The sequence below is a fragment of the Lipomyces arxii genome, assembly GCF_038497795.1.
Source record: "Lipomyces arxii strain Phaff 12-163 unplaced genomic scaffold V1512scaffold_4, whole genome shotgun sequence".
Classification (NCBI taxonomy): Eukaryota; Fungi; Ascomycota; class Lipomycetes; order Lipomycetales; family Lipomycetaceae; genus Lipomyces; species Lipomyces arxii.
The window spans coordinates 755,250-767,420 of record NW_027117703.1 but is presented as its reverse complement, the minus strand read 5'-3'; the positions used below and the strand labels follow the sequence as shown (position 1 = coordinate 767,420).

General features: G+C 42.0%; 7 protein-coding genes across 7 annotated transcripts; 4 read left to right on the top strand and 3 right to left on the bottom strand.

Annotated features, from left to right (window-relative positions):
- Positions 1 to 779: 779 nt before the first annotated feature.
- Positions 780 to 2,182, bottom strand: V1512DRAFT_204706 (triose-phosphate transporter family-domain-containing protein; the record flags this gene model as incomplete). The annotated part of the gene is made up of 3 exons (XM_066913335.1): positions 780 to 1,594; positions 1,640 to 1,892; positions 1,937 to 2,182. 3 exons carry the CDS (start codon positions 2,180 to 2,182, stop codon positions 780 to 782), a joined length of 1,314 nt encoding a protein of 437 aa, XP_066772762.1.
- A 1,530-nt stretch (positions 2,183 to 3,712) lies between these two features.
- Positions 3,713 to 4,312, top strand: V1512DRAFT_252362 (uncharacterized protein; the record flags this gene model as incomplete). Its single annotated transcript, XM_066914709.1, has 1 exon — positions 3,713 to 4,312. One exon carries the CDS (start codon positions 3,713 to 3,715, stop codon positions 4,310 to 4,312), a length of 600 nt encoding a protein of 199 aa, XP_066772761.1.
- A 1,345-nt stretch (positions 4,313 to 5,657) lies between these two features.
- Positions 5,658 to 6,640, top strand: V1512DRAFT_125937 (uncharacterized protein). Its single transcript, XM_066912940.1, has one exon. The coding sequence runs from the start codon at positions 5,773 to 5,775 to the stop codon at positions 6,304 to 6,306; it is 534 nt and encodes a 177-aa protein (XP_066772760.1). The 5' UTR covers positions 5,658 to 5,772; the 3' UTR covers positions 6,307 to 6,640.
- A 334-nt stretch (positions 6,641 to 6,974) lies between these two features.
- On the top strand, positions 6,975 to 7,745 carry V1512DRAFT_246786 (uncharacterized protein; the record flags this gene model as incomplete). The annotated part of the gene is made up of 1 exon (XM_066914450.1): positions 6,975 to 7,745. One exon carries the CDS (start codon positions 6,975 to 6,977, stop codon positions 7,743 to 7,745), a length of 771 nt encoding a protein of 256 aa, XP_066772759.1.
- A 294-nt stretch (positions 7,746 to 8,039) lies between these two features.
- On the top strand, positions 8,040 to 9,732 carry V1512DRAFT_252359 (kinase-like domain-containing protein; the record flags this gene model as incomplete). The annotated part of the gene is made up of 2 exons (XM_066914708.1): positions 8,040 to 8,193; positions 8,243 to 9,732. The coding sequence occupies 2 exons, from the start codon at positions 8,040 to 8,042 to the stop codon at positions 9,730 to 9,732; spliced, it is 1,644 nt and encodes a 547-aa protein (XP_066772758.1).
- A 49-nt stretch (positions 9,733 to 9,781) lies between these two features.
- On the bottom strand, positions 9,782 to 10,693 carry V1512DRAFT_260609 (ras family-domain-containing protein). Its single transcript, XM_066915905.1, has 3 exons — positions 10,505 to 10,693; positions 10,309 to 10,460; positions 9,782 to 10,266 (listed from the first exon to the last, which is right to left on the bottom strand). Exons 1-3 carry the CDS (start codon positions 10,586 to 10,588, stop codon positions 9,807 to 9,809), a joined length of 696 nt encoding a protein of 231 aa, XP_066772757.1. The 5' UTR covers positions 10,589 to 10,693; the 3' UTR covers positions 9,782 to 9,806.
- Positions 10,694 to 10,823: 130 nt separating this feature from the next.
- V1512DRAFT_260607 (uncharacterized protein) lies at positions 10,824 to 11,678 on the bottom strand. Its single transcript, XM_066915904.1, has 2 exons — positions 11,514 to 11,678; positions 10,824 to 11,345 (listed from the first exon to the last, which is right to left on the bottom strand). The coding sequence occupies exons 1-2, from the start codon at positions 11,578 to 11,580 to the stop codon at positions 11,092 to 11,094; spliced, it is 321 nt and encodes a 106-aa protein (XP_066772756.1). The 5' UTR covers positions 11,581 to 11,678; the 3' UTR covers positions 10,824 to 11,091.
- Between the last annotated feature and the right edge of the window lie 493 nt (positions 11,679 to 12,171).

Below are 12,171 nucleotides of genomic sequence, written 5' to 3'. Positions count from 1 at the left end.
GTGATGTGATTATGAGGGGACTATAGAGCAAATATATAGTTCAAACAAAGACAGAATAAATTGCGCGAGTAACTTAAAAGTGAATTGAATGAGGGGCACAATTTAACTTCGTCAAAGACCCCCGTCACGTTCGTACTCGCTAAGCTTTTCTCCTGACGTAATTCGCTCGAAATCTGTTGTTATTCCTCCCCCCCGCGTCTTCGGCTGAATCCGTTTGACCATAAACATAAAACGCGGGCAATAAACAATATAAACAAAATAAGACATTAGCCTGTAAAAAAGATTTAAGTGATGTTATAAATTTAAATTGTTTAATTAAATCACATTTTTCTGGCTTCTCGGTCTCAAAATGCTAATAAATTTTAAAGTTTAGAAGAAGAAAAAAGGTTTTCACTTAAAAAACGCCACGGGGTTAAAGTTACGGGTGGCTGCAGCATTCAACTATTACTTACTATGTGTGTTCACTAAGGAAGGCATACTTTATATTTATAGCTTGTTATTTGTCTATTTAACGCAATTTATACTATAAAATATTAATATTACTGGTTATAAACAATTAAATACATTGCATACATACAACACACTAAAAAGAGAGAATGAAAAAAAAAATTATTAGTGCACTGACCATCGCATTAAAGGTCAACTATGACTAAATCGTCCTCAATTCAAAGCCGTGTCTCTAATCCACATTGACAAAACTCTATACAAAACCAAAAATAAACATTCTTTGAGTTAAGATTTGTTGACAAAAATTTATATTTGTTTATTGCAGATCTAGATCACACCTTTTTTGCAGATGCTTCCTCAACCTCTGCCACGTCATAAAACCCTTCTACATCTGACGGACTTGCCCGGCTAGAATATTTCCCCATCCGTGTCATCTCTAATTCGTCCCCAGCAGGCACAGGCGCGTACGCCAAACCTGGCCCATCATCTGCCGAAGCCATACCGCCCATACTCCGCTCTTCTTGAATTTTTTCACGCATCCCTCTAATTCGTATGTAATTATACACACCAATCGCAATTAGTGTTACGATCAAACCAGACACGTTAACCGGTGTCAATTGGTCGCCAAACACACCGGCTGATGCACCAATTGTGACGACTTCTTTGAAGATTCCGACAATAGACAGTGTCACGACTGTGGTCCGGTGTAACAAAAAAAACTCAGCCGCGGTCATCATGAATGCAATCATTCCCGGTGCAACTAAGATCAGAAACCACATTTCCCATGATTCCTCAACCCAAACCGGCGACTGCACAAAATTTCTAACACCTTCGATCGGTATCGCAAGCAATAACAGTGTCACACACATAACAGGTGCCAAGTAGAAAATGGTTGCAAATGGGTTTGATGTGGCCTCGTTTCGTTTCAACAGAATCTGTGTTAGTGACCACCGAAATCCAGAGAGCATAGCAGCAATCAACACTAGTATGAATCCAATCAACACAAACTCGGTCTCGCTCGCAACCATCATGACAACTCCTGCCGTCATGATACCTATGATGCCAATAAGTTTTAGATTCGGCCGCTCTAATTTAAAGATAAATGCAAACAGTAACACAAACACCAAATTTGAAGATTTTACCATTGCTAACTCATTAGCAATCAAGACATAAACAATAGCAAAAGACTTACTGTAGAAAGCTAGAGTGATGAACCGTAAAGACATATTCCCAAGCCCAATGTCGGCTCCGGTAGCTATTCCGCAACTCCCAACATGTGTAATATATGTTCTCCATGGCATGCGTGATTCTCGGGTTGGTCTGAATTTAGGCACCGCGTATAGAACCAATCCCGCCAGCAGAGTTTGGGTGACCATGTGAACTGATGTAGCAAATAAAGGAAATCTGAAGTCTAAGTGCTTCCCCGAAAACATCCATTTATTGTACTATCAATTAGCACGGACCATACAATTTTATATCTATAACTTACCAATGAAAGTGATAATGAAAATGTATACCAAAGCAATATAAACCCAATGTTGATTGCAATCTTTTTAAACAATATCCGATCGGTGGAAGGTAGACGCATGCGCGATGCCGGCGCAATGGTAGATGTGTACGGATCTTCATCGTCAATATTAAACGCAATTCCCTCCTCAGGTCCTCCTTCGTCGTCATTCGAACTGAACGGGCTCTCATTCCAGGTTCCAAATGTAGTCGATAACCTTGGCTGCATCGACGTCTTGAGCGACGAGTTCCGACGATGAGTTCTTGTGCCGGTCATGACTGCCGACGACGCAGAGTCGTGTTGTGGCAAGTCCCCAAACGCGTCGATATCGGTCGCGCTGTCGGAATCGTACTCGACATGCTGCTGCTGCTGCTGCTGCTCGACCGGAGCATACCGCCCTAGTGCCATTGCTGAAATTGCCTGCCTGGCCTGCTAGTATTAACGCAAATGGATATCAAGTACGTCTTGTGCTATCGCTACTCGCAATTATACAAAGCTACACTCCAATTGGCGTAAACTTGTTCTATTCTAGATCGTTGCTGATATAAAAGATTTGGGACTGAGTCTCCAACAAGGCCTTGTAGTCTCGAGCCGCATGGCTAAACTGCTGCCGCCAGGCCTTATAACTAGTACAAATTAAATGTCTGCTGTGTTGTTATATTACTGATGCTCATTTACAATTGGTGAATGTATTATAAATCAAGTAAACCCACATATACGCCGATGCACATTCACGCACATACGCCTGGCGAGTGCAAGACAGCTGAGGAGGCCATGATATCAGCACAAAACCCTTGAACTGACAAGATCTTTATGGCATCGCTTCTGCATGCACTTCACATTCATACAAGTTACCTACAAACTGCCGGGTTCTGAATTAATTTTGATATGCTTGACTGTCTAGTTTTTAGTGTTTGTTTGCGTGACATGGGGCTTGTAAACCGGCGAAAGAGAATATATATGACTGAGCGCTATTGCTGTGAGGGCAGTAATATCAGGCCTTTTGGAACTTCTTTGTCACCAATATCAACACTCCGCTATCTTTCTATCATCTACAATATTTGATAAATAGTTTCAACCGGTTGCCATCGTTCGTTCGCATACGGACCTGGTATATTCGTGGACAGTGATATCAAGTGGCCAAGAGAGGCACAGAGAATCATTGAAAGCTGTAAACGAAATCAGCCTGAATCGAAATCTCGATGCTACGATTTATTCTACGCGTGTTTCATGCAACACTTTATCACACTAGCAAAGTGCTATGAGAACTTGTTGAACAAGAACTTCCCGTGGAAAGTTCCATCGCATCGCACTTTGTTATGCCGCGAAGTCAATCAAGCAAGTCACTCAAGTAGTACAGAACAACAAACTAAACAAAAGATCACAAAATGGAAAGCAAATTTATGGATGGCAGTAATTCAGCTGCGAGATCACGCGTTTAATACGCACGTGGCAGATTAAGTTCGTCCAAATCTAGCAACAAGTCTGCTTTTGGCCAAAATCATAAGCAGTCATTCTCTCACGTCCTACTGCCCTTGCAACCACAAACCTTCCACAGAACACATTCAGTTGCATGTCCAAACCCTGACGAGCGCAACGTCCCGCGGCGTACCCGTAGCAGTGCTTCCCCAGATGTAAATACACTTAAAACTCGATAGCTAGCCCCATTCTCCTTTCTCACCTACATTATTTTTCTTTAAGTTCTAGCCTCTTTCACTATATGTAATTGGGTCTACCGATACTCAAGCAAGCCACAATATGACTTTTCCAAATCAATTACTTTTGTCCGACTCTGACGAACATTTCCAAGTGCATCTTGTCGCTAACAGTGCTTTGAATAATTCTGACTGCTTCAACAACTGTGCCAACCGCAAAAAGGAACCAGCGCAGTCCCAGCCGGACTTTTTCTTCGCCGCAAATGCCGACCAGGCCGAATGTAGTGTCGAGGTTGCCGACATAATCTATGACGCAGACGACGAGTCTGAAGATGAGGATGATTATTGCCATTTGTGGAGAGTAGAAACATGTGTTGACGACCTTGAATTTCATAGTGCTGAAACTGGAAACGGGCTTGAGGTTGTCGTCCAAGACCTTGAATACCTCCAATTTCAAAGTATGACAGGCATCGAGATATCAGAGCAAATTCCAACGGCTGCATACAACGCAGATAATTCAGATAGCAGCACAGAAACAGATGATATCAACACAATCTATGAAGACAGTTTAGCCAGCGAAAGCGAAGGCTACTTCATAAGTTCTCCTTCCGCCGAGGTTGTGACAAATTACATTACGCCGTTAAGTAGCGACGAATTTGAATCAGAAAAAGACCAATCAGTTTTTGATACCGAGGATTGGTGAAAGACGTCTTGGGAATGGAGGCATATTATTATGATTATGAGCAATCGGCATACGATCCAAAATCTCATTGCAAGTGAATAGTAGCAAGACATACACATACAGAAATATCACAGAAGAGATATACAGCTCTTTAGTCAGTCATTTGATATGATATATAATCATCACAACACTATATTATGTTACACATTTGTATTCACAGTTTGTAAATTGAAATCATGACAATAATTGTAATGGGATCTTTCGTAATTGTTGACGCAGCCATTTAGCACGGCCACACTTCTGTGTGGGCCACACGTCACCGAAGTCGAAATGGCCAGGTTTTTCCTACAAGTGCATCCATTACTGAACGGCCAATTTGACCAAAAGTTTCTTAGCAGTTTGGTCAACTTACGGTCAACTTACAAATTGCTCGCAACTTCATCAGAGACGCTTTCTATCGCAAATCCCTTGGTATTTACACTGTTTTGTTGTAATGCGCTACTACAGACATAATGAGAAATGTTTCACTTGTCGGCTGAAATATCCTGTTACATTACTAGTTTGAATTGGCATTAGTTAGGTCAGTGCCCGGGAAAATTGGTCTTCAACTACTCATACTTAGATAGGTCTGGGCATTGACAGCAAGCATGTTGTTCGGAGTCTGATAGGTTTGAGTTTGTGTGAAACCAGTTGAGGGTCTGTTTTTAAGTAGGCTTGGTATGTCATTGCGATAGTACATCACGCTTGAGTGGATCATACTGTTCAATAGCACATTTAGCATTGTCAGTAAGGTCGGTGCTTCAAATGGTCTAATGTAGTAAGTAAGTTTTTATCTCTGACTTGGGCTGTCAGAGTCAAACATTCTCAATCTGTTGCAGAAAGTGTTTAGTCGACTGCAGTGGTCTGTAACAAACTTCTGTGCTTCTACTGCTTTTGAGTGCTCTGTTTGATTGGGTTTTGACTTGACCTGTGTGAGTTGGAATAGATAGCTACCGGTAGGCTAGAAAATACACTGCTCCGTACTGCTGTATTTGTTGGTATTTGTCCCCATAGCTTTATGAGATGCCTGTGAGACTGAAGAATGAGTATGGGCATACGGCTGTAGTTGGTTGTCAGACCATTTCAAGAACGCGGCCAGCCTTCAAAACCGTATATCATTTATACAATAAGAGTCTTAACGAAACTATAGTACGAATTTGTGAGGCTTTGATTTGGAGTCAACGGGAAGAAATCAACATCATACGATCTTGAAGCGTTGCAGTTTAAACGTTGTTGAGACCCAGTCCGAATCGAAATATTTTTACACTACGATCTATTATAAGACTGCGCCCAGCAGGAGCATAAAGTAAAAAATCAAAGTTTTTTATTGCGAGTAATGTGAAAACTTTTAAAAAAAAATTGGTCTAACTACTGTTTGGGCATTCGTGGCCAGTGTGGTTATTGCATCGGTTGTTGACAGATTCAATCGACGGATAGTGTTTATGTCTGGTTTGTCTTCAATGTGTTTCTGCTACATTATCTGGACGATTTTGTCGGCCATCAATCAGCAACGTAACATTGAAGACAAAGGATTGGCAACTGGTGTGGTCACGATGATCTATCTTTACAACAGTTGCAATGTCATTTGTGCCGTCATTGGAAGACCTTATGTTATGGAGACTTGTCCCTACTTTATGCGTGTTACCGGATCAATGATTTACCAGCTTTCCAGTATTTTGTCGGTCTGTTTAACAATTACGTTAACCCAATTGCCACGGAGGCCATCACGTGGAAGTATTACATTGTCTGGTGCTGCAATCTTGTGTTCCTCATGGTCATTGTCTATTTCTTCTTCCCAGAAACTCGGGGTCATGACTTGGAGGACGTTGCTGAGGTGTTTGGATCAGGTGTTGTTGGCGGCTGCAGAGAGGAAACAGATGATGGACGGCAAGAAGCATTTTGATAACAATATGCTTCTCGAGACCGCAGCTGCTGTAGAACAGACTCCTACTGATGCCCTTACAGAGAAGGCGTAGAGGTGACCTCTATGACACTTTTTTTTGTATTTTTATATGAATCTAATTGCAATTTGATTTACTCAACCAATTGTTCATTAATTTTGATCTTTTCATATCGCAAGCTATCAAAATGGACGCGGCGGGTGTCGTCACCGGTTGGAAAACTATAAGCTTTTTTATGCGGCTCACCCATCTTGAGGAAGGTTTATAAAGTCTCACACCGGTCCGTTCCGATATCCACTTTACTCCCCACAAGAATGCTGTTGTATTGTAGTCAGAAAGCCCATCCGATCAGACAGCACAATCTATAAAGTCAGCTTCTTCAGTACAGCACAGTGAAACAAACGATAGATACCAGCAGTAATAATCAGTCCCGATAAAATCGCACGTTGGTCATAAAACAGAACAGCTTCTCACGTGGTGAATAAAGTTTTCTCCAAATCAGCAAGTAGGCCTGCATTAGGCCAAAATAATAAAACACACATTTTTTTAAACTACTATTGTGGCCACAAGCATTCAATGCCGTACTGTTCACAGTTCATAACCTCGCTTCCCCAGACCCCATAGCTTGATGCCGATTTCGGAACCCATATTTCAATGATCGTATTGCCCATTTCTCTTTCTCCTTCACCATGCTTCCAATTACAACCGTCTGCTCTAATACTTAAAATAACCACGCCCACAAGATGACAAACAATGACTATCGTTCGGACTCAGAGCAGCCTTTGTCGCCGCCGGTGAGTTCCATTTTTCCACAACTTCTGGACGGACTCGATATTGTGAACAACAATCACGCGCCCTCTGGCGAAGTGACCAACGCTGAGTTTGAAGAAAGTCTTCAGTACGCGGTTGTAGAGCCACGGTCAGATATCCCGAATGTTCCTACGTCAGTATCCAGAATGACCACTCCCGATCATGGCTATGGCTTCGCTGTGGCAATCGAAAATAGCGAAGATCCATGCCTTGATTATCAGGAACTTCAATATGCTGACTGTCAACAAAACGACGAGAATGCTTTCTTAAATTGTAAGGAGTTACACCCGCCAGCACAAGTTTATTTGAAAGTCGAGGTAGAAGATAAATCATCAAGAAGTGAACTTGATTATTTCACGCAGGAACCAATGGTCGTCGTCAAGGAAGAGCCAGTTGACCAAGAGTCAAAACATACTTTGGACGATTACCTCACGCACGACTATGTCGACAGTGGATACGAATCCATTTTGATTGATGAGTTATTTGACGTGTCGATGGATACGACCTTGGACCGTGAGATTGAACATATCTTCGCTTCTGCAGACGAATCAGACCGTCAACATGATTTGGACGAAGAAATTTTGTTTGAGCCTATTATTTTGCAAACAGCAGAACAGTACATGAGTTTGGCATTCGCTGCTATTTGTGAACATGTCAGATCTCTCAGACAGTATGAGAGATCAGCCAGAAGACGACGTTCTTAGCGGTGAGTACTTTAATAAAAGAAAATAAGAAACAGCTAACAGTAAACAGAAAAAATCAATCAGAAAATCATATACGTCATCAATACCCTGCGTGATGTATTCTACTTTGTATAGTTAGCAATTGTGCAATTATATGGACTGTCTCTATCATCTTGATATATCGTAGAAACACTGCCACACCTTCACACCGCCACACATCACAGACCTGAAGTTGAAGTAAACACCAGAAATCAGAAGGTAAAAAAGAGTAAATAAATAGAGGAAAACTGAGCTGTTTATTCATGTAGACACTCAATGGACGAGCATTTACAGCCACCAGACCGGCCGTCGACGCGACAACCCCTCGTGCATCTGACGTTAGGACTCGCGCGTCTATACGCGTCTATCCAGCACAAAGGCATAACTGAATTGCCCGTCCCGAGCCCAATTCGGGTTGATGCAAACGAGCGTGAGTTTATTTGTGCAGTGTTTTAATGACAGGAAAACTGACGGAATAGGCAGTATGGGTCGGACACCGCCAAAGTTGTTGACGCCGTCGAGAACGCTGGCGCGGAATGGACGATTAGAAGATTTGCTGGTTAATAGGTATAAAGTGGTGCATGTATTAGGCACTGGCGCGTTTGGGACGACGTTATTAGTTGAGGATGTTGTATGCAAGAAGCGAGTGGCTGTCAAAAAATTGGTGAAGAAGTACACGCAAATTGGTGTTCACGAATCCCGTGTCTTAATTGAGTTGCGAAGGATCCGGTCGCGTCATTTTGTCGATTTTTACACGTCGTTTTATAGTGACGGGTGCTTACACCTTGCAATGGAGTGGCTTGACGCGTCGAGACCAGTCAGATTGCCGCGATGCGAGCACACGTTTGGGCATAATTCTTTGACGTGTCCGGACCGGATCTACGCGTTTGCGATGGTCGCGGTGCAGTTACTGACCGGTCTGCACGAGCTGCATGAGTTGGGGTGGATACATGCCGATTTGAAGCCGGACAATATGTTGTTTTCGCCGCAGCAAGAGTCTGGATACTTTCGCATCAAGATCATTGACTTCGGAAACTCAACGAAGGTCAGCAGTACGTATTTGTATCATAGTGACTACGAAATCCAGTCGATAGCGTATCGTGCACCGGAGGTCTTTGTAGGAGATAAAGGGTTTGATGAACGAATTGACGTGTGGAGCGTTGGTATGATTTTGTTGGAGTTGCTGCTGGATGGTGTGTATGGCGTCGAAAGCAATGACATTAAAATTGTCAAGGGAGAGACGAGGTTAGATGTCATTAATCTGTTGAAGAAATGGTTTGGTAGTTTAGAATGCTATCGACCTACTGCTGATCTTTGGCTTGATGAGTTTGGTGACGCGATATTACAGGAAATGAGTGAACCTCAGACAAGAACTCCTCCCGTGAAGGTCGAGACAGTCCAAAGTCCAATCACGCCGACGAGTGCTCGCAAGCGACGACAGAACGGCAATGGGAAAATTACTCGGGAATACGTTCGAAGGCGGCGAAAACGAGAGCCTTCGTCATCCGCTAAACGAGAGCCGTCGTCACGAAAGACAAGATCCACAAAATCGAACGTGTACGTGGACGTGAGAGACGTCAAGCCAAAAATACATTTGACTTCGGAAATGCTGCTAATGTCGCAGAGCCCGCCGGTCAGATTGTTGTCGACTTCGCCGCCGACAATGTCGTCTGTAAGTGGGTCGCCGTTCGGCCGTCTGGTTGAAGATGAGATTGGGGACGCGATTGTAGTACAGACTGCTGCGACAACGACACCGCCAGTTGTGCTGCCAAAGGTGGTGGTTAAGCAAGAGCAGACTGTGCTGCAGCAACTATTAAGTGACCCGCGACGAGCGGATTTGGCAAAGTTTCTGCACAGACTGCTTACTGTTGACTTCAGAAGCCGGCCGTCGGCAAAGGAAGCAGCACGAGATGACTTGTTGGTAAAGGAGATACTGGGGACATGGGGCGATATACTCGTTCGGCAATAAAATTATATATAGAATAAAACTCCTTTTGGTTTTGGCGTTACGAAGGTCATATAGACTAGATATTAATTAAGTAGTTATGCAATAACACACAAATCTTTTTTCTTTTTTGGTGGTTTTGAAGTCAAATGCGAAGCGTTTGTTTTAGGTCCCAGCCCTGACTTTGTTGATCGTCTCGACGTGACTGCGTTGCCTGACATAATGCCTTGCGCAGGTGATCCGATGTTTCGTGGTGGTGTTGGAGTCGGATTCTGTCTAGACTTGCGCATTAGTTTAATCGTTTCGAAAAAAGCTCGTTCAATGTTTATGTCGTTCTTAGCCGACGATTCGAAAAAATCACAGCCGAGTCTTTTTGCAAGAGCAGCACCTTCTTGAGATGATACTTCTCGTTCGATTACGCGATCAGATTTATTGCCGATCAATACCATTGGGACGGCAGATTTCTTGACCCGTTCAACTTGTTGGACGTAGGATAGTATTCTGTTGAATGAAGTCCTAGATGTGACTGAATACACGAATGCAAAACCTTCACCCTCACTGACTTGTTAAATCAGAACTATACGTAAACTTATCACATACGTGATCCATTGATCTCTTAGAGCACTGAATTCTTCCTGACCAGCAGTATCCAAGATTTCAACCATACAACTTTGATGATCAATGACGATTTGTTTGCGATATGAGTCTTCAACTGTCGGATCATACATTTCAACAAAATGGTTTAAACATAGCTTTACTATTAGTCTTTGCTTTCAAAGTAAATTGATCGACTTACTTGAATAGTGAGCGCAGTCTTTCCCACACCACCATCACCAAGTACGACGACTTTAAACACTGCATTTTCTTTGCGACCACTCATTTAAGGTCGTCTATAAATGAAGTCTTAATGCGAATGTACCTCATACAATCTGAATCTGTGTTTGTTGTTTTTGGACGAATGTTTGTGATGAAAGTACAAAGTGGGAGGATCGTGGGGTAGACTACTTTTGGCCATAGACGGCACTTTCCGTGTTGATCTTCTTAACTTTGACAATACTACAATATAGATAGATACAGGCATTCATATAGCAATAATACAATACGAACATATAATATAACAGTAATAACTTTTAATTGAGTCGGTTATACATTTTGATTTCAAGCCTACTCTCAACTCCCATACCCCTATCCGCCCTACAGCCCAATAAAAACGACATATATGCAACGTGAGAAACCAGCACTCCTGCCAAAACACCAAATGAGATACAAAACAAGCGACTGAGGACCTTGATATGAGAGAGACTGAATACAAATCATGAACCGGTCATGGCAATGCTATGAATAATGTAAAAATAGAGGTCATGATACTGCCAAAATAGTCGTTCAGTAAGCATCAGCACCACCGCTATTGATAAGGTCAATCTCTGAAGCTTCAAGAGCAATGTAGCGATATCTGGCCGGTAGTTCGCTCCGCGACATGAACTCTCCAGGAGCAGCAACAATTGGCGATGGACGTTTATAAACTGAAGTTGACAATGGACCATGCTGTTGTGCTCTAAGACGGTATTGCTTGAATGAAGCAGGTAATTCACCATGAGGATCTTGAGGGTGAACTCTGGCAGTGTGATCGATTGTTTCTATTTGACGTTAGTCATCGGCAAAATGCGGAACATGATTTTCGAATTAATTCATGATTCAATGACAAGACAAATTTCACGCTAAATAATAAAAATTCAATTATTCACGCGCTTGTGACATCCACGTTGAACAAACTGAATGAGTTGCAGTTAAATCGGAAGACATACCAGGATACACTCTCTTTCCGAGGAAGTGAATTAAAGGAGTTCTTCTAGCAATAATTGAAACACGCATTGTTCTTCGATTTGATCGTAATTAAACTTTGTAATGGTCTTTTAAAGAGTAACAAAAGAAGAGAATGTTGTGTGTGACTAATAGAAAGCGAAAAAGATGGGAAAAGTCAGGGTATAAATATATAGAGCCAAAATTCGAGTGAGGAGAAAGTTTTTGCTCCGTCCAGTAAGCGGCGCAATTTTCCCTTTTTTTTAGCGTAAAAAGGTCACGCGTATTCAGCATAAAAATGAAATTAGAGAGAAAAGATTAAATAGAAATGATTAAGATATCTTGTTTTACAATAAAATAAATCATTATTAAAAAATAATAAATGTTTTGTGGATAAAAAGAGACCGAACAGTTGAATACTCAAAGCCTAGTCAGTAAGAACAAATACAACGTTAAATTAGAACATTGATATAGTATAACGCTGCACAAAGAGTATAGCACAGTATATGTAGAGTATGCATAGACTAGAATATATATAGATATATAGGCTATATACAGAGATACACAGACACACAGTATAAGAGTCCAGTAGGTGACATCTCACTAAACTACCCCGCAATACTGATAAAATTCAAACCAGAACTAGCACACACAACTATACTG